We start from the raw sequence: 23,973 nt of genomic DNA, 5'->3' as shown, positions 1-23,973 counted from the left end.
GGAGTTTTTTATCTCTACTTAGATGATACTTATTAAATAGCAGTGTATACTTAGCAAGTTTTAGTAAAAGTTAAATGTCATATTTTGCCTCCTTAAAGAAGATGAAACAACAATAGTTTCTTGTACTCTAAGAACTTATACTTTAAAAGTTTTGAGTGTTAACACTGCCTTTTCATTGTATGCAGGATGATAGCAAGCAGGCGCAGTTCTTAGCTCTAGCTGTTGTTTACTTCATTTCGGTTCTGATGGTTTCCAAGTATCGCGACATTTTAGAACCCCAGCGAGAGACTGCAAGAACTGGAAGCCAACCAGGTAGAAACATCAGACAAGAAATAAATTCACCAACAAGTACAGGTACTTAATACTTGTCTAATTATTTGAATTTTCATCATCATTTATCTCCTTTTTATTTCATTTTACATCTAGATTTAAACTGGTTCTATTCATAATCACCTCAAGTATTTATAAGTAGGTGGTATATAAATGCCAATTTAATATTCTTTAATTACACAAAAACGTAGAATGATATTTCCTATATTCTCATTTTATCAGAGAGTTTTGGTTTTAATTTTTCGATTTATTAATACAAATCATTTATACTACTGTTTAATATGCAAATAACTCATATATTTTAAATGTATAATTTTAAACTTTATAAACATAGGAAAGTAGGAGGTCCTTATAGAGTAGTTCAATATCAACAATAAACCAAAATATAAATCTTTATACCCAAGTTCAAAGATAGCATCCCTCTTTCTTTCCTTCTTTCTTTCTTTCTTTCTTTCTTTCTTTCTTTCTTTCTTTCTTTCTTTCTTTCTTTCATTGTGTGTAGTTATTTCAGTATCTAAATATTCTGTCAGAGATTTATAATAAACAAACATACATTCTAAACTTTATACCAAAGTTGCTTCAACTAAAATCAAAGACTTCTAGACATCAATGAACCATTTTGGATCATGTTGTCTTTCTCATCTATAGAAGATGCTCATGTTGTAGGAGTTCATGCATTATCAGCTTTATCTACTCTGCTTGGAAGTGATAAACACATTTTCTGGCAACTAATATTTTAATATCATGGGGAGCCTTTTATCAATTGCATTTCTTGCTGGGTGTTTACATCAAGGTTGTTTCTCTGTTGTTTGCAGTGTGACCTTAGTAACCCAGTGGTTATTTCATGTACCACTGGATTAATTTGTAATAGAAATTATCTTTCCTAAATAAATGCATATGATATACAAATTAAATGAATATTTTTAAAAGTGAGTAGAAATTAGTGGTCAAATCTCTGCATTTTGTTTTCCATATTCATATCATATCTCATTTAGTTTTTATCACTGTTGTGGAAATACAGATTATATTTAACTATAATTCTTTGCTGTTGCATGCTGTATTTATTTTTAGTTTGTAAACATGATATTTCTTTGTAGTATACTTTTACTTTTAACTTTATTCTTCAAATTAAATGTTATCCTACCATTTCAGTTTATGTCTTTTGACCATTTAAAACCCTGAGACTCTATATGTTAATCAACTTTCTTCATTTTTGATACATGCACAACAGTCATATATGTATAAAACAAGCAATATTTTAGTGAACCTTCCAGTTCTGATTTTCTTCTGTTTGTATGTTTCTGTGTCTGTTGCTAAAATTACTCTACTTAACAAGTATATTGTTTCCTTTCTCTTAATACATAATTTCTTTCCTTCCTCCAGAAACGTGGTCTTTATTGCTAGTACTGTTTGCATGTTGTAGTGATATAGAATTGTCTTGGATCTTCAGTGGACCATGTTGCAGGTTGTTACATGCTGGCTCAAATTTGATTCCATAATTTTCTCCACAGTTGTGGTCATACCATCTATCCCTCATCCAAGTTTGAACCATGGATTCCTTGCCAAGTTAATTCCTGAGCAGAGCTTTGCCCACTCATTTTACAAAGGTAATATTAACCTCATCTCCTGACCTGTTTGGATATTCTTAAATTTCATCAATTGTTATACAATAACCATCCTTAATCTAATTGTTTATAAACAATTACACACCTCAGGTTTCAAGAAGATATAATACGTTGTATTTATACCTGGATATTGAGAGCAAAATATAGTTTTTATATTTATATTCCATTATATTTCTTTAAGTATCATCTGCAAATTAAGGCTGCCTAATTATATGTATAATAATATGCACAGTGGTGGCATTCACTGGAAATTGCCGAAGAGTCACGTCTTATTAGTGGGACTAAATTAGCCCTAAAATGAAGGCTACTGTGGAATGACAACAAAAAAGTTGAAAAAAACAAGCCTCGAAAGCATCAAACTGATAAGTTATTTAATTTCTGTCAGAACAAAATTCCAACTCTTTTTAAAGGAATACTAAAAAATTCGTCACCAAACGATGTAAAATTCAATGTTAAGCATCTAATAAAAAATCATTAAATGTACAAAGAAGCAAGAAAATGTGATGCATAAGCAGAAGAAAAAAATCAGTCAATAGAAACAGATTCAGAAAGGATAGATATAGCAGAATCGTCAGATAAGGGCATTCCAACATCTATTATAAATATGTTCAAGATGTTTTTCAATTTAAAAGAAAAAGTGAACATAATGTGAAGAAAAATGGAAGATTTTTGTAAAAGAACCAATTTGCAGTCTTAGAGATGAAAAATAAAATAGCCAAAATGATGTCTCTGTGTAAGATTAACATGAGCTTAGTCTCTGCAGAACAAAGGTGAGCCAGACTATGCCCCCCCGCCAGGATTTTCCCGTGTACGCACCCTGCATAATTCCTGGAACAGTGAATATGATAGATTTTACTATTGTGACAGGGTTATGTTATATATGTTAGCACAGTTGCTTTTTTTTTTTTTTTTTTTTGGCTTAAAACAGAAATGTATTCTCTCATAGTTTTGGAGGCTAGAAGTCCAAAATCAAAGTGTCAGCAGGGCCGTGCTCTCCTTGAGGGCTCTAGGGGAGGATCCTTCCTTGTTTCTTCCTAGCTTATGGTGGGTGCTGGCAATCCTCGGCTTTCCTTGGCTTGTGTGAGCATCAACTCCAATCTATGTCTCCATCTTCACATGACCATCTTCTCTCTGTGCCTGTGTCCAGATTTCCTTCTTTTTGTAAGAATACCAGTCATATTGGACATGGGCCCCACTCTAATCCAGTTTGACCTCATTTTCACTTGATTATATCTGCAAAGACCCTTTTTTTTCAAATAAGGACATATTCACAGGTTTTGGGGGGACATGAATTTGGGGGGAACATTATTCAATCCATTGTAACCAGTCAAGGGTTGGTTCATTGCTTTGTGGGTCTTTTAGTCTTGTCTTTTTTCTTCTTCTCCTTTGATACTTGATTCACATCTTTTTAGCACAGTTGCTTTTAAGAAAAGGTGATTATACAGGTAGCTCTGACCTAATCACATGAACCCTGTAAAGGCAGAGAGTTTTCTCTGGCTGGTTTGGAAGAGGAAATGAAAGAGCCTCAAAGTGTGAGAGGGATCTGAAATAAAGGAAGTTCTTCATTGCTGAGATGGAGGTGACCATGCAACAAAGACCTGAGATCACCTTGTAGGAGCTGAGAGCACTTCCCGGCAAGGGACTGAATTCTTCCAATAACCGGAGTAATTTTAGAGAGGGCCTTGAGCTCCAGATGATACCACCATTCAATGTACTTCATACATTGGCTAATGATATGGAAGAACAACTTATAGAACAAATAAAGCAGCAAAGTATTTCTTATTACAACTTGATGAATGCACAGATATTTTTCATAAACGTTCAAACTTTGGACATAATGATGAAATAAAGGAAAAATTCTTTTCAGCTTTATTGCTTACAAAGGCATCTAACTCTGAGTTGTATAAACTAAGAAGGATTAGACTAAATTAGATTAGATTAGATTGGAGTGCTGTCTGGAATTTGTTTTGTGTAGAAGTGTGTTCCAAAAGGTTAACTGCAGTGACTAGAATATACTCTGGAGTAGTTAACCTGATGAAGGAGCCTGCATCAGAATATCTATGCACTGCTTTCTTTATCAAGAAACGTTTACTATGAAACAATTTTAGCTGAACTGCATAATGGTCTTAGTGGTATAATAAAATTTTGAATTACTTTAAGGCCGATGTGGTAAATTTTCTATTCTTTTAATTATATGATAATATGGAAGGTGATAGTAAGTAACTGTTACTGCGTGCTGTCATGCAGTGGTTATTGAGAGGAAAAGTTCTGTTGATGATATTGGAAATACAAAGTCAATTCTTAGTGTTTTTACAGGATAAGAATCCAGTTTCATTCCGTTCTTTAAAAATTAGTAGAACTGGCCTCTTTGTCAGACATATAAACTGTGTTAAATGAACTTAGTACTTCCAAGCAGGAAAGGATTGCAACATGTATTTTTAGTGTCAGAAAAGATGAAATAACAGAAATAAAAGTTAGAATGTTGGAAGTACACAGTTTCTATGACATCTTGCATAATTTAATAAAAATTATTTTAATATTTATTATATAATAATTATTATCAATGAAGTATCTCTATCTTAAGAATGATCTTGATTTTGCTCATCTTGAAAAGTTATCTCCTATCATTTTATGTATTTGATAGAATGTCTTGTATTTTATTTTACATTAAAAGAAGATTCGTATATACAAAATTTATGGATCTGGAATCTATTTCTTTCATTGAAATATAATTTATGTTTGATTATAACTATATGGGATAAATTATTGGAAATGAGTATTGATGAACATTGAGGGTATATTTTGAAGATACAGCATTTCTAGTTTCATTTTGGGTAAAAGTATAAAATGAATACATATTCTGAGCTCTCTGAGTTCTCATTCTATCAACATAACTCTGTGACATGGCTTTCTCCACTCTGCGTGTAATTAAAATAAAACAAAAATAGGCTAGCTATATGTTATTCCCATGAGTAGTAGTATTTATTGCCAGTTCTACTTGGATTAGATAAGTTAACAAGCAAAAGTTCATCACATTATAAACTTTAAATATTTATATTCCTAGTATTTGTTCAAAATGTTTATATAGGCATTTCTTCTGGGGAATCGCTCTTTGCTTAAAACTTTTTGTTTATTTATGATGTATACTGAAAAAAGTTACAAGTACAGTAACATTTGTCTAGATTGATCACCTATACCCACACTTTCAGTCAACAACATGGATAGTTTTTGTATTTTTTTTCCCAATTTACCTTTGTTCTGATTATATTTATTGAAATTTAATTTTATGTCTATGGAGTCAAATATTACAAGCTTTTGTGCTTTTATTTTCTGTTTTGAGAAGACTGATCTGGACTACTCTTCAACTCCTTCACACTTTACTGCCTTTTTTCACCTCGTTATTGAGCCTTTTAAAAAATTCTGAACTAGCTCTTTGGCCTCTCTCTTCTTCTTAATCTTTGATAGTCCTTCAGCCCTTGGAGTATTGCGTAGTTTCTTCCTTGGACTTCTTGTCTCTAGTCATTTAGTCCAGGGGCCCCCAACTCCCGGGCCACAGACCGGTACTGGTCCGCGGCCTGTTAGGAACTGGGCCACACAGCAGGAGGTGAGGTGAGTGGCAGGCTAGCGAGGGAAGCTTCATCTGCAGCTCCGCTCCCCATCGCTCACATTACCACCTGAACCGCCCCCCACCAACCATCTGTGGAAAAATTGTCTTCCACGAAACCAGTCCCTGGTGCCAAAAAAAGTTGGGGACCGCTGATTTAGTCTGTTACTGATGACAAGTTTTAAATTAACATTATTATGTAAAATAATAAAGTAATGTAACGAAATGTAATTTATATTTAATATAATACGTTCATATAATAAATATTTTATAATATAACAAATATAATAATTTTTCTTTCAAAAACTTCCTAAGGGATTCCTATAGTTTTCAAAACAGTTAAAATGTCTTAACTTATAGTGGCAAGACTACTCTAGTTCTAACTTATCTGGATTACTACAGTCGTCTCCAAAGTGGTTTCCTCGCCCCTTGTCTTGCTGATCTTTATTTGATTTTTTATAGTTTTGCTGCAGTTTATTTTAAAATATAAATGAGATTATGTCTCTTTTTGACATAAAAATTTCTCATAACATTTAGAGTAAAATATCACTACCTTCCTAACTTCATTTCATGTGGTTCTTGCATTTGCTCACTACAATGAAACTACCTTTTAGTTCTTAAATCATGCCAAGCACTTTCCTGCCTCGTGATCTTTGTATTTTGTTCCTAGTTTTTGGCTCTCTCTTTTCCCTATTTTTTGTATGACTGTAGAGTACTTATCCTTCAGGTGTCTGGTTAAAGGTCACCTCCTCACAGAGGCTTTCCCCGACTACTATAGCTAAGGAGCTTCCACCCCACAACCACCTTATTTTCTTATCATGGCATCCTCTTTATTTCCCTTCTTGCACTTATACAATTTATTTATTTGTTTGTCTATTAGAATGTGTGCTTGAAGAAGGTAATTCCTAATATCTAGCATGGCACTTGGAAGTACATACAGTAAATATTTGTTAAGTAAATGGGTAAGTTATTGAGAAAGCTAAACAATTTTTAAAAAGTTGAATATTGATGGTAGCCATAAAATGTATTTCATTAATAAACATACTTAAAACAGAGAAAGGAAATTTTTATTCATAGCTTGTCCTAGAAGCTGTAGAAGATTTATGTTAATTATTTCACATTAGGTTTCAAAAGAAGAATGTTAATATTTAGGTGATCTTACAAATAAATATGTTGTATTAGTTTTCCTCTAGCAATTTATTGTCAGGGAAAAGAATTATGTTCACAGGAAATAAAATAATTAAGATATTGTGCCACTTACACGAGAATAGACATATGGCATAAACAGTCTACAAATAGGTAGGAATTTGTATGAGTATTTCATATATAATAAATATAACTTTTCTAATCAAATGGAAGAGGAAGTATTATTTGGCAAGTGGTATTGGTATTACCAAATGGGGTAGCCAATTGAAAAAAATAAATTTATGTCCTTATTTCATATAACATGCTAAATAAATTCCACATGTATTAAAATTTAAAGTGAAAAAGGAAACAACATAACTCAAGAAAATTAAAATTAATATTTATATAATATAAGAAAAGATGTTTTAAATCATAACATCAAAGACTGAAGTTGTAAAGATATGACTAAATAAGTTTTATTTATCTGCATGTCTGAAAATGTTAACAAAATGAAAAGAAAAAATGCAAACAGGAAAAAATTTACATTTATGTGATAAAGGTTAATCCTTAATAAATAAAGAACTCTTACAGATCAATTAAAAGAATATATCACAGCAATGGAAAAATGTAAAAAACAGCTGAACAGTTAGTAAGAGAAAGGCAATGTAAGTACAAATAAGGGAAATTTATTTAAATCTACTCATAATCAAATACATTTATATTGAAACAAAACTGTACCATAATTTTCAAATTGGGCAAAATTTTGAAGGGTGAGAATATAAATATGTGCATTTTACATAGAATAAAAATATCCGTGATCCTTGTTCTACTAATTTTACTCTTAGAAATATATATTAAGGGAGCAGTGAAAGATATGCCAATAATTTTTTTACCACTCAGTTTTTATTTATTGCATACTTAGAAGTAAAGCTAACATTTATTAAATAAATTGCTACATTCATATAATCAAACACTGTGATTTTCAGCTTGCACATTTGTTATTTTATCTTGCTTTTGGAGTCATTTTTAATGGACTCGTAATTCATTATAGGGGTGCATTATTTATTTTACGCGTACTCTACACTGTCATTAGTATAATATTTATAGAATTCTTATTGGATACTGATGTCAAATATCCTATATATTTTATCTTATTTACAGGTGAAAATCATGCTCAGTTATCCCTAACAAATATGTTTTTAAAACTTCAACTCTTTAAAATAAATGTCTGTTTTCAGTATTAGTAAGGGTACCAACAAAAGCCTCCCTCCTCTCTTTTTTCTTTCATCTTCTAATTTGATCTTTTTTCCAACTTACCTTATGATTCATTCATTATGTATTTGCTGAATAAATGAATGGTTTCCTATTACATACTAGGTACTGGAGATACATAATAGTGATCACAAAGTCCCTATCTTTATGAAGCTAACATTCTAGTGAGGAAGATAGACTTTTAGAAACCACACACTTAACTATATAATTGCAAGCTATGTTGTATTCAAAGAAATAAAATTACAGATTATTATGAGAAAGTACAAAAGAAGAAACCTAATTTAATTTGGGGGTTGGGAAAGGCCTTATAGAAGTGATATTTAAGCTTTGAACCAAACAATGAATTCGGTTAGTTTGGGAAAAAGAATGGGGATAGTGGAAGCACATTTCCGAAAATGTAGCCACATATTCAGAGAAATTCCTGGGCATATTTTGGGAACGTATGTGGGGTGGAACATAAGAATCAAGTGAAAGAGAAGCATTCCATGAATTTAGACAAGTAAGCAGGAACCAAATCATGTAGGGCTTGTAAACTATACTAAGGATCTGGTTTTTAAACTAAGCAGAGGAGAGTTATATTAGTGTTCCATTGCTGCCATAACAAATTACCACAGACTTACTGGCCTAAAACAAGACAAATTTATTATTTTATAGTTCTTTAGGTCAGAAGTCTAACATGGATTTCACCAGGCTAAAATCAAGACATCCTCCAGGCTGCATGCCTTTTTGGAGGCTCTTGAGGAGAATCTGTTTTCCTTGCCTTTTCCAGCTTCCAGAGGCCACTCATATTCTTGGCTTATGGCTTTGTTTCTTATTCCTCCATTTTTAAAACCAAGAACTGTGCATCTTTCGGACTATTCTTCTGTAGTCACATCTTCCTCTGAGCACAGCTAGGAAAGGTTTTCTGCTTTGAGGTTTGATTGAGCCCACCTGGATAATTCAGGCTAGTCTCTTCTCAAAGCCCTTCCATTTAATGTCCTTTTTGCCATGTAAGGTAATATTCACAGGTTATGGAGATTAGGACGTGGACGTCGTTGGGAGGGAGGGGGCATAATTCTGCCTGCTACAAGTATCATACAATTTTACAAGAGTATTCTGGTTTACAATTTTACAAGAGTATTCTGAGAACAGTGAGGGAATAGATTAGAGGGGCATTGAGGGAAACTGAATAAACCATCCGAGGCTGTTGTTTTCTAGGTAAGAACTGCTATTGCTTAGGACTAAGGTGTGGCGGCAGTAGAGATTAAACAGGAAGATAAATTAGACATACTTTGGAAGTAAAATTGACAGGATATGGTAATAGATTGGATGTGGGGCATGAGGGTGTGAGAAGTTTTCAAAGATAATACCTAGCTGTCTGGTCTGAAGTACCGAGATGATAAGTAATCATTTGTCAAAGCAAGCAAGAACGGAGGTAGATTATTTGAAGAGAATGACCAAGACTTCCATTTTTAGATGCGTTAATTTTGAGATGTCTGTGGAAATCTTCTAAACCTTTGGGAAGCTAAATCAAGCAAGCACATTACAGGTGATAGCCTGATACATTTCTTAATCCTCATAGCACACATAAGATCTACATTTTTCAAGTGTGGTCCTTGCAGCTTTTAAAGCGTAACTAACTTGTTCAAGATAACATGGAAAACTAGTAAGTTGTGGAGCCAGAATTGAAACCTTTATCAACTTGACTACATTCCCATGATCTTTCTTATGACATATTCTTTTCAGAAAGAAAGGAGAAATACCCAAAGTAGCTGAAGGGAGGCGGGAGTAAGAGGTTGTTCTTTTAGGGTGGGAGATACTGATCTGCAGATAAAGGGACCAGAGCTAGGGATGAGAGGTAGAAATTGAAGATAAGTAGAGAGAATAGCTGATAGAGTGGTTGGGCTCTGTATTTTCTTTTCTCTTTGGAGTTTTGGTTAATTTTTATGCAATTTAACTAATTTGCATTTAATATAAACAAGATATACAAGTTATATACAGATCTTTTTGTTTACTTTAAATTACTCTAATGTGAATAGTTTGCTTAATATTACTATTTGAAGAGCAAATAAGTAATCTTGATGTAATTTTTAGTGCTATACTAACAAGAAGCTGTATGTTCCTTTCATGTTATTCCTTATTAAAGTAGTTGGGAAAATAGCAATTTGAGTAATTTAATAGGTAAGAAATATTGAAACACTTCATAAATTATCATAAAACAAGATTTTTGGTGGAAGGAATGTGTTAAATGAGGTCACAATGTAGAAATCATGTCATTTGCTGAACTTAACCCCATATTTTTCCGAACATGCATTAGATGAACTCATTAGGTTCAATGAAAAACAGTAAGAAAAAGAGGCATCTGGCACCCAACTGCCTGTTCTGACAAGGTTAAGATCACTCAGGCTAGTAATATTTCTCCTTTGTGTACTGACATGGCCTATTGCTACAGAAACTGTCGAGAACTACTGAAAAGTTGCAAGTCTCCTGTCAGTAATATAACCTGCACAGGTGCAATCATTTATACTTTCTGTGCTGCTCATGCTTAGCTTCTATTGAAGTCACTTGGGTTAAATCCTCAAAGTACTTTAGTGTTACAAAGAAGCATTCTGGAAACATGTAATTCGTCTAAGCTGAAGCTTATGCTATCATCTCAGAGTGTGTTCTGTAAATGCATAATGGGAAATTAAGGTAGGTTTTTTGAGTATTGACCTGTTTTCTATTTGCAATTACTGTTATAAAATTTTTCATTGGTGTTTATTTTTATTTCTAGGTGAATAAGATCATAAACTTTACAAAACTTATGTATTTGAATAGAATTCTTATTGAAATATCAAAATTACTGCTCTCTTGAAATAATTCTTTTATCATTCACAGTAAAAAAAATTAAGATTTTTATTACTGTATAAATATTTTGATGAGTCATTTGAAAATATTTTAATATTCAAATTTAATAAACTTTTAATTGTGTTTTATAATCAAGAGGTCAACATTTATATTGAAGTTCCATGTATCTAGCTACTGAGCTATAGATTTTAGTTGTCTACTGAGAGAGTCAGTTGAATAGAAAAGCAAAAAATTGTATAGTTGGTAGAAAAAATCTTTTTATATGACACTTTGTGGACACAAACCAAAGATTTTATTTTCTTAGATATTTTGTTTGCTAGCAAAATGCTTATATTTCAGACAAATACAACTTGAAAAGTTTACATTTTCATGTAGCTCTTAATGTAAAACACATCATAAATAAAGATTCTGAGACATCATGTTAGGGTAAAGCCAAACCTGTAGACAAGATCTATAAATTAGCTAAATTTAGACTAAGTGCTAGACTTGACTATATGCCTTTTGACAATTAAACTCTGTAAGAAAAGTTAGCCCACGCTAGTAACTATTCCACTGTGATATTTTGTTGATGTTAGAGTTCTTATTTTGTTTCTGTGTTTACATTCTCTGTCCTGTTGCCATAGAAATGTCACTATCGCTGTTTAATTCTCTCCTGATTTTTCTGCTGTGTTTTCTCTCCAAGAATATGTAATCTGTAGATTAAACATGCATTAAGTAAACTCAGTAGTATCTCTAAGAGTGGAAATAACTGGCTTAGCCATCTTCCCATCCTATATTCCTAGGTAATTTCATCAGTTTCCAAAATTTGATTGTCACCTCTGTTTGAATGTTCCCTAAATATATGGCCATAGTTTCCTTGACTTACAGATATAAATGTTCCAGAGATTCTGCATACTCAATTAATTCATTATTTTCCTGAATAAACTTGCTTCTTTTTTGCTTTCTTCTTCAGTTAGTGACATATCACCATTCTTTTAATTTTTTTTCTTCAAGCTAGATATTGCAGAAGCATCTTGATTCTTTCTCTTCATCTTATTCCTAATGCTATTATTCTAATTTGTCTTAATCTGCTCTCACAAGGTTTTATTTAAAAAACGCCAAATTGTTATCTTTACCTCTTATGTTTTTCCTTCTCTAGTGTTTTGCCAGTAATATTACTGAAATTTTCTGTCTTCTCAAAAAAACTTTATGCAGTTATTTTAAGTTTTAGCCTTGAGAGCAACTAAGAAAAACCTGTTTTTCATGTTGTTCATCTAGTGTTTGAATATTATTATCATGTTCTGCAGAGTAAACTTTTGTTCTTTCAATTCTAACATCCTTGCCCAAACAAACAAGCAAAACTAAAACCTATTTAATAAATATGAGGAAAACTGCCACATGACATGGACTTCTGAGAGATGTATATCCTTAGTTTCCTGTTCTAATAACCTTTTAAATCAAAGAAACAAAGAAATCAACAACAACAACAACAAAAACACCTAAGGGCAGTTTCGGTACTTCCCTGGTGGTGCAGTGGTTAAGAATCCGTCTGCCAGTGCAGGGTAGATAGGTTCGATCCCTGGTCCGGGAGGATCCCACATGCCGTGGAGCAACTAAGCCTGCGAGCCACAACTACTGAGCCCACATGCCACAACTACTGAAGCCCACGTGCCTAGAGTCCACGCTCCACAACAAGAGAAGCCACCACAATGAGAAGCCCACGCACCACGACGAAGACCCAACAAGTCAAGAATGAATGAATGAATAAATAAACAAACAAACCTAAGGGCAGTTTTAAAGAACTTACAGATGTTAATTTCGAAGAGATCATAGACATAATTTAGCTTGCCCTTCTTGTATTACAAAGAATAACTATTAGTTATTAAAGTAATACAAATAGCTGCCATTTACTAAGTACTTCATGCAGGAACCGCAAGTAAATAAGTGTGTATCTTTTTTTTTTAATTTATTTATTTATTTTTGCTGTGTTGGGTCTTCGTTTCTATGCGAGGGCTTTCTCCAGTTGCGGCAAGCGGGGGCCACTCTTCATCGCGGTGCGCGGGCCTCTCACTATCGTGGCCTCTCTTGTTGCGGAGCACAGGCTCCAGATGCGCAGGCTCAGTAGTTGTGGCTCATGGGCCTAGTTGCTCCGTGGCATGTGGGATCTTCCCAGACCAGGGCTCGAACCCGTGTCCCCTGCATTGGCAGGCAGATTCTCAACCACTGCGCCACCAGGGAAGCCCCAAGTGTGTATCTTATTTTCTTTTTCAACATGACTTTATTAAGTTAAAAGCTATTATTATTCCCATTATACTTAGATTAGATAAATTTTTCAGGGTCATCATTTAGAATTTGGTAACATTTTATTATATGAAAAACTTTATTATAGTGACCTTTGTATAATGAGATTTAATAGGAATTTAACATTTTAAAGATGGTTTTCTTTTTATCTATTTTAATTAGTAATATTATATACGTTTTCATACATATTTGTGATTCAGTTTTCACAAATTGAAATTTATATTTATTCACAAAGATTCATCATGAGTATTCCAAAATAATTGTTCTTAAAGGCACATATAGGTTAGATTCGTGAGGCTCACTATTCTATTATCAAAGCATTTATCCTTTTGAACTAATCATTTGACATGCTTTTTGCAATTAACTCTTTAGAATTTTATGTATTATGTGTAACTTAAAATATATCTTTAGTTTAAATATTTCAATCAGGCATTTCATTATTGGTTACTGAAATACCAAAAAAGATATAAAAGTAACTTAATATTTTTAAGGAGATATTGGAGAAGTATAATAATTTATCTTGCATGATTGGTAGCTAACAAAAGTATAAAAGGGGAGCTTTATATAATAATTATTTACAAGCTGCTATAAGCAATTGTGGTAGGAACTATTTCTCCATGCTTATATATCAATTTTGAAATGCCAGATGATTTATAAAAGAAACAGGGTTCTGTTGATGCTTGCCAAACAAAATGACATGTGTATGTGGTTGATATGTTTTAATCAAGTTGTGTTGTTATGCACATCCATTTAGCAGATTTTTTGTTTCTTGCAGGTTTTCTTTTATTTATTCTAATATGTGAGTATATTTTATTAATAATACTGGGTTTTTACTCGTGAAGCTTTTTGTTTAAATCAGTTTCTTTCATTACAGAAACACCTGCTGCATTTCCAGACACGGTAAAGGAAAAAGAAACGCCAACCCCTGGTGAAGATATTCATCTAGAAAGTTCCATTCCTCATACTGATTCAGGAATCGGAGAGGAGCAAGTGGCTAGCATCCTGAACGGGGCAGAATTAGAGCCTAGCACAGGCCCTGATGCCATGAGTGAACTGTTATCCACTTTGTCATCCGAAGTGAAAAAGTCACAGGAAAGCCTAACTGAGAACCCCAGTGAAATGTTGAAGCCTGCGCCATCTATATCTAGCATTAGTCAAACCAAAGGCATCAATGTCAAGGAAATATTGAAAAGTCTTGTGGCCGCCCCAGTTGAAATTGCAGAATGTGGCCCTGAACCTATCCCATACCCAGATCCAGCACTGAAGAGAGAAGCACAAGCTATTCTTCCTATGCAGTTTCATTCCTTTGACAGGTAGGTACTGAAATTATTTACAGTGCTCTATGCATAGAAGGAAAATCAGAGTCTGTTAATTTAAAAATATTAGGAGGGTCTTGAAAACATTATATTTTTTACTGTAGATTCTTACTACAAAGACTATCAAAGTGACAGGCCGACCGGATTGATCTCATAGTCAGGCATTTTAATAATATGTTTCAAAAAAGGGGGTTCAATATGAAATGGCGGATAGCACATTGAATTGGAAATAGGGAAACACAGATTCTGATTATAATCTATCATCAAGTGACTAGAGTAGATTGGAGAAGTCATTATATATATATATATGTTTTATATATTATATACATTTATATATACATATATGTGAGGAAACTGGAAAGTAATTGTTTTTTGTTTTAGGGAGAAAAGATCAAGTTAGGAAATCAAATGTTTCTTAAATGTCAAAATAAATATATAGTCAAAATGTAATATATATTCCATAATGTTTTCTCTAAAATAGCCAAACTGCTTTGTCCCAGTTAGACACAGTAATTTTTTAGAGTTTAGAGGTTGAGGTGTGGCCGTAAAGCCATTTTCAGTTAGGATGAATTATCTTTTTCATACACAAATATGATTTAAATTTTGCCTGTAAGCATTTTAACCAGCATCCTACAGATATTTCTTGAAAATTTATTGCGAAAATATGAATGGCATTAGTCATCATGTCAAATATAAAGAGATAGAATCAGGTTTGTTTTCTATGAACTTAAAGTAGTAAAAGGAGATAAAATGTTTGCAGATAGTTGTCTCTAAGATAAAATGTGTTAAGTGTCAGAAGTTTTTTAAAAACTAAAAAAGGAGGGGTATAAAAGGTAGGAAATTTTTTTTTTTTAATAGTTTGGAGGTTCATTCATATAGTTCCTTGGATGTTCCTTATGCCAATTCATATTTGGTTTGTGTTCCCAGGATATATGTGTATTTGTGTTTATGAATTTATATTAGCATAAGCATGTAAGTATTTGTAATTGTGTATATCTATAAATCTTTATCTATAAATAAATGTTACAATAATTTAACTTGGGATCGTAAGTTTTATGTTCCATTTAATTTTTAAGTTCTATACCTAAATTTTGTTAAAATATAAAACAGTAAATACAGAGAATCATTGTAATTTGCATAAGAAAATCCAGTGAAATAAACGTTAAGTAAAATATTTCTGTTCTAATTTGGATTATCGTTAGAACAGTTTTTTTCATTAAAACTTAATGAAGCAGTCATCTGAGTGCCAATATTCTTAGCTACTCAAAATTTATTACACTTTTGAGGATATTGCTTTACAAAAAATAGAACTTTCCACTTGTTCCTGGTAGCATTTGTGCAAAATGCAATGAGAGTGGAATCATTCTTCTAAATTGCATAAGTAGAAATGAAATCGAGGAGCACAAAGCATATTTCAATTCTTTTTAGGAGAAGGGTCTCCAGTGTAGTTAATATATGCAGTAGCTCAAGTACTATCAAATGTAAATGATGAGGTGATATTGATGAAAGGAGGGGATTGAGGTCTCAGGGGGCGCTGATGACGGATTGAACAGAAGCGGCCTTGCACTGCACGTAACTCAAGTCTGTCGTCTTCAGTGCTCAAAGCCATAATGGGAGGTGGCAGTCTGAAATGAGTTGCCACGGCAAAGAGTATTATTTTTGAAATGCTTTCACACAAATCACTAGGCCCTGCATACAACTTAGTTTCATGCTTTAATGTCATCAGGAGGCACAAATTGGTGTGTCTAATTGTTTGCCACCTGCCAGCAAAATGAGCTGCCAGCCAGCCAGACGGGTTTGATTGTCTGTCAGCCATTCAATAGATTGAGAGTGACAACATCAAAAATTTAACTTCAAACTCTGGAGCTTTGAGCAGCTTTTCTGAGACATCATCCCCACAAGTGCTTCTGGACAACTGCATTTTTTAATTATATTTCCAATATATTGCTACCATTTGCCTTATCTGTCTTAAGGTAGCTATAATTACATTATGAAGTATATAAACATATTTCTGAAGCACTAAAGTCTGAAATTCAAGTTATGACATGTCTTTTAACATCAGATTGAATTCCTTGAAAATAGAACCCAAGAAGACAGGCTTTAGAAGCAAATCTTTAATACTTACAGTTTCAAACACAGAATTAGCATGGGTCTTACTCTACCAATAATGTATTTTTCATTTATATCTTTAGTTGAAAAATAGCTGTAAACTCAGTTGCTCATTTCTTTGTAACTAAATCATACATAATAATATTGTACAATCGCAGTGGAAATCACCTAGGATATTCCTTTTGTTAGACAATAGTTTATTTGTTCTATTGAAAACATGCCAACAGTGTATTCTTTATACTTATTCTAGATTGTAAGTTTGGGAATAACTTCCTAAAACAACTGATGTTAATTGAGTTATGTTAACTTATGCTTTACATGTGGAGTTTCTCCTCACTTAGGATGGCGCATTGATGAATTTCAGTGTTTTTAAGTTTGTAATATCGTTTTCATTCGGTAAATTGCAACATCAAATTTTAGAAACATTTAGACTTAACTAAAATAAACCTTTTCTTTTAGTATTAAATCTTTTGTCAGGTTGTATTATGAAATATTATATAAACTTTCTTATCTACATATATGGGAAATGCTGATTCTTTTTCTTTCATTTCCTCCATTCATCATCTATGCAGATTTAAGTATATGTCTTTGATTACAATGAGTGGCCCCAACAGATGTATATTTATGAATTGTAAAGCACTGAAAATCCTAGACATCCGCTACTATCATTCTATAGATGGAACACACTGTATGTATAGAGGAAATATGATTACGAAACCACAAGAGTTTTTCTACTGTTTTGTTACTATGAAGCGAAGAGGAATATTTATCATGGTTTTATTTCTAAGAGAAGAGTTTAATAATCTCATAATAGAACTTATAAATCTAGTTGCAAAGTTCCCCAACAGTACTGTCTCTTGTGATAGATTTCTGTGTAGATCTATGGTTTATAAAATAGTCTAGCTGAGCTGTATTTTTTTCAGGCATCAGTAACTGTAACTTTTAGATTAAGGGAATGCTTTTCTCTAAAACCAATTAAGCTTTGCCATATCCTTTAAACTAAAATTTAACCCTGTATATCCAAATGCTTTTAATCTTTTGAGAATTTTGTATATATCTGTGATTTAGCTCAGTCTTAATTCTCCAGGGATTCCTGAGACACCCCCTTAGTTTGGACAAAAGACAATAAAAAAAGGCAGAGGACAATATGCTTCTCCATACATTTTAACTGTTGTTATATTTCAGAAAATTATCTGAAGTCTGGGATATCACAAAAAGCTAGTAATTGTGTTGCTTCTCTGGCTAGCATACAATGATCTTATGATTTATACTTCATCCCTTTTGATTTTACAAACCTGCTTGTGTTTCAGTTACTGGGTTTGATATGTTCGGGCAAATTAGTTTGTATTTTTTCCCTCAAACTTTTAATATCCTTGCTTCCAAGTGTTTCATTCTCTGAAAAAGAAAATCTCTGAAATAAAAAATATTTTGTAAATATTATGGGACTAAAAAGCAATATATATAGCCTTCATATTACTGAACCTAAAGTATAAGCTTAGTCTAGGTATTCTCTCTCTAGTTTTTTAACATTAATGTTTTAAATATTAGTGCTAAGGATGACAATTTAGGATAAATAAAAAAGAAATGTTTAGTAGAGATGATGGAATCCTCCTACATTGATTTCTTTAAGCTTAGGATTAAGTCAGAATATGTAAACTTAAAATTACTGCTGAGTGCTTCAATTTCTGTTCTTATAGTTTTCTAATTTTTTTAAAAAAGTGTTTTGATTATATCACTTAAAGGATGAGCAAGTAAATGTAAGCTACATTGATTAAACCTGTGCCAGCCTTTACAATTGAAAGTTTCTATGATACCTAGCCACTGAAATCCCAGCTTTTATTATGCTCCAAGTACCCCGGGCATAATATTTTAAGGCCGGTTGCCAGAAGATGCAGTTTTGACCCAGCATGGTTGTATCCTAATTTCCCCAATGTTGTTGCCTTTTTCTCTCCTGGCATTTCCACAGACAGTTCAGTGAGCTGAAAAAAGCATCTCTCTTTAAAGGGTGGACTAATGAAATACTCAGTTATTTTTCATACATCCTATTTCTCTACTGGTATTCTAAACACTTTACAAAATAGCAACAAATAAATCATGAAAACATCATAAATAAACTTGTGATTTCTAATGAGCTGCAGTAAATTGTAATGCCAACTTAAAAGCAGAAGTAAAATTTTTTTCTTCATAGTTTCAATTTTTTCTTGCAAGATAAATGTTTAACAACAGTAAGCCTTGTTAGATAAAGAGTAATAATCTAGAAATTAGAAGAAATGGCTATCAGTAATGGGTCTCTGTAATTAGGTGTGTGACCCTTATCTATTCTCTTTGGTTCTCTGGGACTCAGTTTCCCAACATATAGAATAATGCATTATTTCCAAAAAGTCCCATAAAGCTCCAAATTCATAGAATAAATGAGATGGCCTTACAATTTGTCTCAAAAAGTAGCAGATGGTTATGAACTTGGTTAAAAGACCTGAAATCCAGAAAAGATTTGACATGCCCAGTTTCAAAGCTGTCACCTATTTCCAGGTGTTCCCCCACCAAATGCATCTTCCACATTTATGTCAGAGATGTTTTTCTTAAATGCAATACTGATGAAGATTTTGAAACAATTTCTTGTTATTACACAGTAAAGGATGAACTTCTTAGTTTGGAATAGAAAGTCCTCATCTTTCACCAGCCATAAGGATCTATTTGCAGTCCTTCAATCTTTTATGATTTTTCATATCTCTTTGCCTCATGAAGTTTCTACTATTGAACTTTTCTCTTCTTGGCTGATTCCCATTGGTCCTTTTCAATTCAGCTTACTCTTCCCTGATAAAACTCATCCTTTATGTTTCTGAAAGTTCTTGTGCATAACTCTGTTCAGAGCTGTTATCAAAATACATTGCAGTTGATTTATTTGTCTCTTGTATTTCCTTCAAGTATCTCTGACACGGGTTATGTCTTACTTGTGTTGGTATCCCCTAACTTGTCAGTGTAGCTGTATTCCCTTAACCTGTCAGTGCTCAGTAAGTGTTACAGAAAAGAAGGAGCAAGTGGAAAGAAGAAAGGAATTATTATAGGATCCATGAGTGAGATATAAAACTCACTTGTCTTAATAAGTCACTATTTAAAAGCCATTTCTTATCTTCAGTATCTCGCTTTACACTTAGGACAGTTCTTGAGGTGTACAGATCAAGCAGTATCCTTTTTACAAAACTCACATAACTAGTTAATGGAGATCCCCAAGACTCTGTCTTTGGACCACTTCTTCCATCTATTTGCATTGACTTCTTTGGTGATTTCACCCATGTTCCTGGCATTAAATAACATATAGTCTGATCACTACCAATGTTATGTCTCAGCCCAAACCTGTCTCCTAAACTGAAGACTCATCTATCTGATTGCTTATTCAACATTACTACTTGGATGATTAATAACTTAACAGTTATTAAAAAAAAAAAAAACTGTTCCAACCATAGCAGTCCCTATCTTAGTTAATGGAAGTTCTGCCCTTCCAGTTGCTTAAGGCAAAAAATCTTTACATCATCTTTGACTTTTCTCTCATACCCACATCCAGTCTTCTGCAAGTCGTGTTTGTTCTGCCTTCTTAATATAGTCAAAATTTGACCCATTGTTCACCAGTTTCACTTTGCAATTCTGATCCAAATTACTCTCATTTCTTACTTAGATTATTGTAGTATTCTCCTAACCAGTCTCCCCGCCATTTGCCTTTTCCCCCTTGTCTATCCTTAACATAGCAGCCAGCGTGATCCTGTTATAACCTAACGTTATATTGCTCCCCTATTCCTAAGCTTTTAATGGCTGCTGGTCCCACTCTGAGGAAAAGACAACATCTTTACAGTGGACTATAGGACCTATGATCTGAGGCCCTGTTACCTCTTACATCTCATCTCTTATATCTCTGCACATCACTCAATCTTCTCAGGTCACACTAGCCTTCTTCCTGTTCGCTATCCCATGACACTCTTCCCTAGATACCCTCCTGGCTTGTTCATTCACCCTGTCAGTGTTTCCTCAGATACCACCTTTTGAATAAGTCTTCTCTTAGCCACCCTTCCAATAATACTCCTTATTCCTGTCCATGCTTATTTTTCTCACAACACTTACCACTTGGTATACTATATTTAATCATTTATGTTATTGTATTTTCTGTCTCTCCCTATTGAAATTAAGTTCCATGAGGGCAGAGATTTTCTCTGTTTTATACATTGCTATATCTCAGAACTCAGAACAGTCCCTCACACGTCAGAGTTAAATGAATGAGCAAATCTTAGATCACACCCCAAATCTATGGCTTTGAGATAGGATGAATTCAGTGATGGAAAATTTCACACTTACATGTATTTTGTATCACTCAGTGTACTACAAAACATATAATTAATCACTCAGTGAAACATTTTGTTGAAGTGAATTAGATAGAATAATTTTCTGGCTTGTGCTACTTAGATGATAACCTTTACAGCCTTGGCACATGTATAGATTATATGTAGTATAAAGGAATTTTCCACTTCGTTATAGTTTTCAGTCTTAAAGTTGTGAGACAGAAGTGTGAAATTGTCTGGGAAAATATGGAAAGAATATTCATAAGATAGAATAATGCATTTTTTAAAATGTGTGTAGTGTAGAGTATTCTAGATATCCATCAGTATGACTGGCAGATCTAGTAGAAGAATGGAATATGTTAATAGTCTAGATTGGTGGCTCAACTTTTGCGGCTATATTTTTGAAATCCAGATAAAAATTATATGCTCACCCTAGAAAAATGTATATACTCTAAAAATTTGTGTGTTTTTATGCACCCTAATGGGGTACCCACAAGGGGTACATAAACTCCTAGGTAAGCCTTTTGATGTAGGGGGGGATAAGTAACCAAGTGGAAAATGTTGACTAAGATTTTGTAAGAGCTGAAAAATTTTACTTTCATATATAAGTAGTTGCAAATACATAATAACATTCCAGAAAATAACTAATATGTTATCAACACATACTGGCAAGTATAAACATTCAAATAATTTGTAAAATGTATTGCTTAGGAGAGAGAATGGTCTAAGGTGTTAGGGAATGGGTAGTGTTGGTGAAGAAATGATATTAAGGACCAAAATGGACAGTCCTCTGATTCTAGATAAACAATTTCAGCATAATAATCAAAGGGGAAATAGTAGTTCTTACAAATGCATAAAATTATGGATTGAGAAAGAATCAGAGAAATCAGTCAAATCCAGCTTCCCACCTCTCTCACCACCACTCTGTGACATGGTCGTCCTAGCCCTTTGAACACATCAGTGTTTGGAAACTGGTGCTCATATAAATTACTAGGGAGTTCTTTCCCCTGTTGGTCCTAATCTGGTATTTGGAGATACGTGGAAATTTCATCTTGTTTCCTTGTCAAATACCTTCAGATTTTTAAAAATTGGTGTAATTTTTTCTCATGTCTTTACTACAGTTTTCTAGACTCTCAGTCTTTCCTGACATGACTTGTGTTCTAGATCTACTGTCATCCTAACTGTTCTTTTATGGACATGATGCTTTTGTCATTATTCTTGAAATATGGTGCCTAAAACTATACATAGGACTTTATGAGGTCTGACAGTCACAAAGTATATCAGGATTATTGCTTCTTTGACTCTGGATACTGTTGCTGAGGTAGACCCAGATCGCATCAGCACTTTTGGGAGCCATAGCAATACTAATGATAGCTAAAATGTTTGGACCACTTATATTTCAGGTAAAGTGCTAAGCATTTTATATGCAGTATATCCTTTTATCTTTGTAACAGTCTTATGAGGTACAAACTATTATGAGTCTCATTTTAAAGGTAAGGAGAATGGAGCTTAGAGAGATTTATTTGCTTACTACCTTAGAGGTAGAATTCTAACTCAGGTCTGTTTGACATTAAAAACTGAGCTTCTAGCTACTGTTACTCTATTTATATCCCATGTTGTACTAACTACCAGACTACTGAGTTTGCTGTCAGTGAAGTGTCTGGAGGCTTTCATGTCAATTGCTATTAAATCAGATGTTTTCAGAAGTTTTTTAGTAGAAAGGCATTTAATGTTGTTTGCATTTATTTACAAGCTATCATTACAGGTTATTGAGATGAACATTTTTTTCCCTCATTCATATAACTAATTTTTCATAATACATATCTCATACCCTCAGTACTTGACAAGATGCCTGTAGTAGCCTGTTACAGAGAGCTTTTGTACAAAGTTGGTAATGATAGGTTAATCAGGAATCTTTGGTAATAGTTTTTTCTACCATCTACAGATTTGTCTCACAGCACTGTCAATCAGCCTGTGTTTCTGTATTTTATCCATAAGGATTTTAATGAGAGATTTAGGAAACAATATTGTAGTTTTACTAATGACTTCTTTTCAAATCAAGAATTGATCATTTTCTTTTCTTTCTAGATAGGCAATGAAATAGTTTAGAAGTTTAGGGAAGAGTTTTGATGATAAATCCAAAATATTAGTTTGGTTTCTTTTCTGTTGATCTTTATGTAGATCATTGTAACTAAATACCTTATCTTGGAATCAGAGAATTATTTCACTTTAGAAAATGGTAACAGTTATTAACATTTATAAGGCATCTCATAATTGACAAAGTTCTTTTAAATACAGTCTCATTTAATTTCTCCAGTCATATGTGAAGTGGCATTTGTCTTGCCATTTTTACTGAAAAACTGAAATTTAATATCACATAGCTTGAGAGTGATTTAGTCCTCAAGCCTTAATCTTCTAACTCCACATCCTGTATTCTCCATAATGTCACACCACCTCTCAGTGAAATAAATGAAGGTATTCAATGAGGAATGATCAATGAAGGGATTGAAAGCATAGTGTGTGCTTTTGGAAATTTAATAAGATAGTTGAAAGTTCGAGGTTGAGTCTGATGAATTTGACACTATCCATTAAGGAAAAAAAAAAGTATCCAGAAAGAGTTAATGAAGAATTTTTTTGGCACAAGTAAAATTATTTAAGATTATAATTACTTTGGTCACAAAAAAGTTTTAAATACCCCTAAAATTGAAAATAATAATTCTTATAAATTTAGATTTTTTACATTGACAAAGTCATTTTTCTTTGAAAATCATTGGTATTAAGGAAGTTTAAGCCATAGACTTATTTGACAATGAGCCATTGATATAGTTTCCTTTAAGTAGAGCTTTTTAATGAGAAAATTATAAAATATAAATACATTTAAAAGACCTAGTTTAGATTGGATATTTTTTACTGTCAGTCATTAGTTTTCAAGCATTATATTTGAACTTAAAATATCTCATACATCTACTTTCTAGATAAATAAGTTCAATGAGTAATGCTTGAAAGTATTTATTAAATGGAGTTGGAGTGCTGTAAACTTTGAGAAAAATGAAGCTTCACTGAAAGGAAGTAAAGATATTTATTATGTTAAAGAAATAGTTTCTTTATCTTTTAAATTGACCACTATTCGCATCCATTTATTATTTAAGGTTAATACA

General features: G+C 32.9%; 1 protein-coding gene across 6 annotated transcripts in view; it reads left to right on the top strand.

The window, feature by feature from the left end:
* NBEA (neurobeachin) overlaps window positions 1-23,973 on the top strand; it is a 631,767-nt gene that overhangs the window by 212,261 nt on the left and 395,533 nt on the right. For all 6 annotated transcript variants that reach the window (XM_057532889.1, XM_057532888.1, XM_057532885.1 and 3 more), the window contains exons 28-30: window positions 186-354; window positions 1,842-1,937; window positions 13,937-14,375. In XM_057532889.1, coding sequence (XP_057388872.1) covers window positions 186-354; window positions 1,842-1,937; window positions 13,937-14,375 — 704 coding nt within the window. The remainder of the gene's footprint in view (window positions 1-185; window positions 355-1,841; window positions 1,938-13,936; window positions 14,376-23,973) is intronic.

Source organism: Balaenoptera acutorostrata, chromosome 18 (assembly GCF_949987535.1).
Source record: "Balaenoptera acutorostrata chromosome 18, mBalAcu1.1, whole genome shotgun sequence".
Classification (NCBI taxonomy): Eukaryota; Metazoa; Chordata; class Mammalia; order Artiodactyla; family Balaenopteridae; genus Balaenoptera; species Balaenoptera acutorostrata.
The sequence above is the reverse complement of the archived record's forward strand: the minus strand, read 5'-3'. Positions and strand labels throughout refer to the sequence as shown.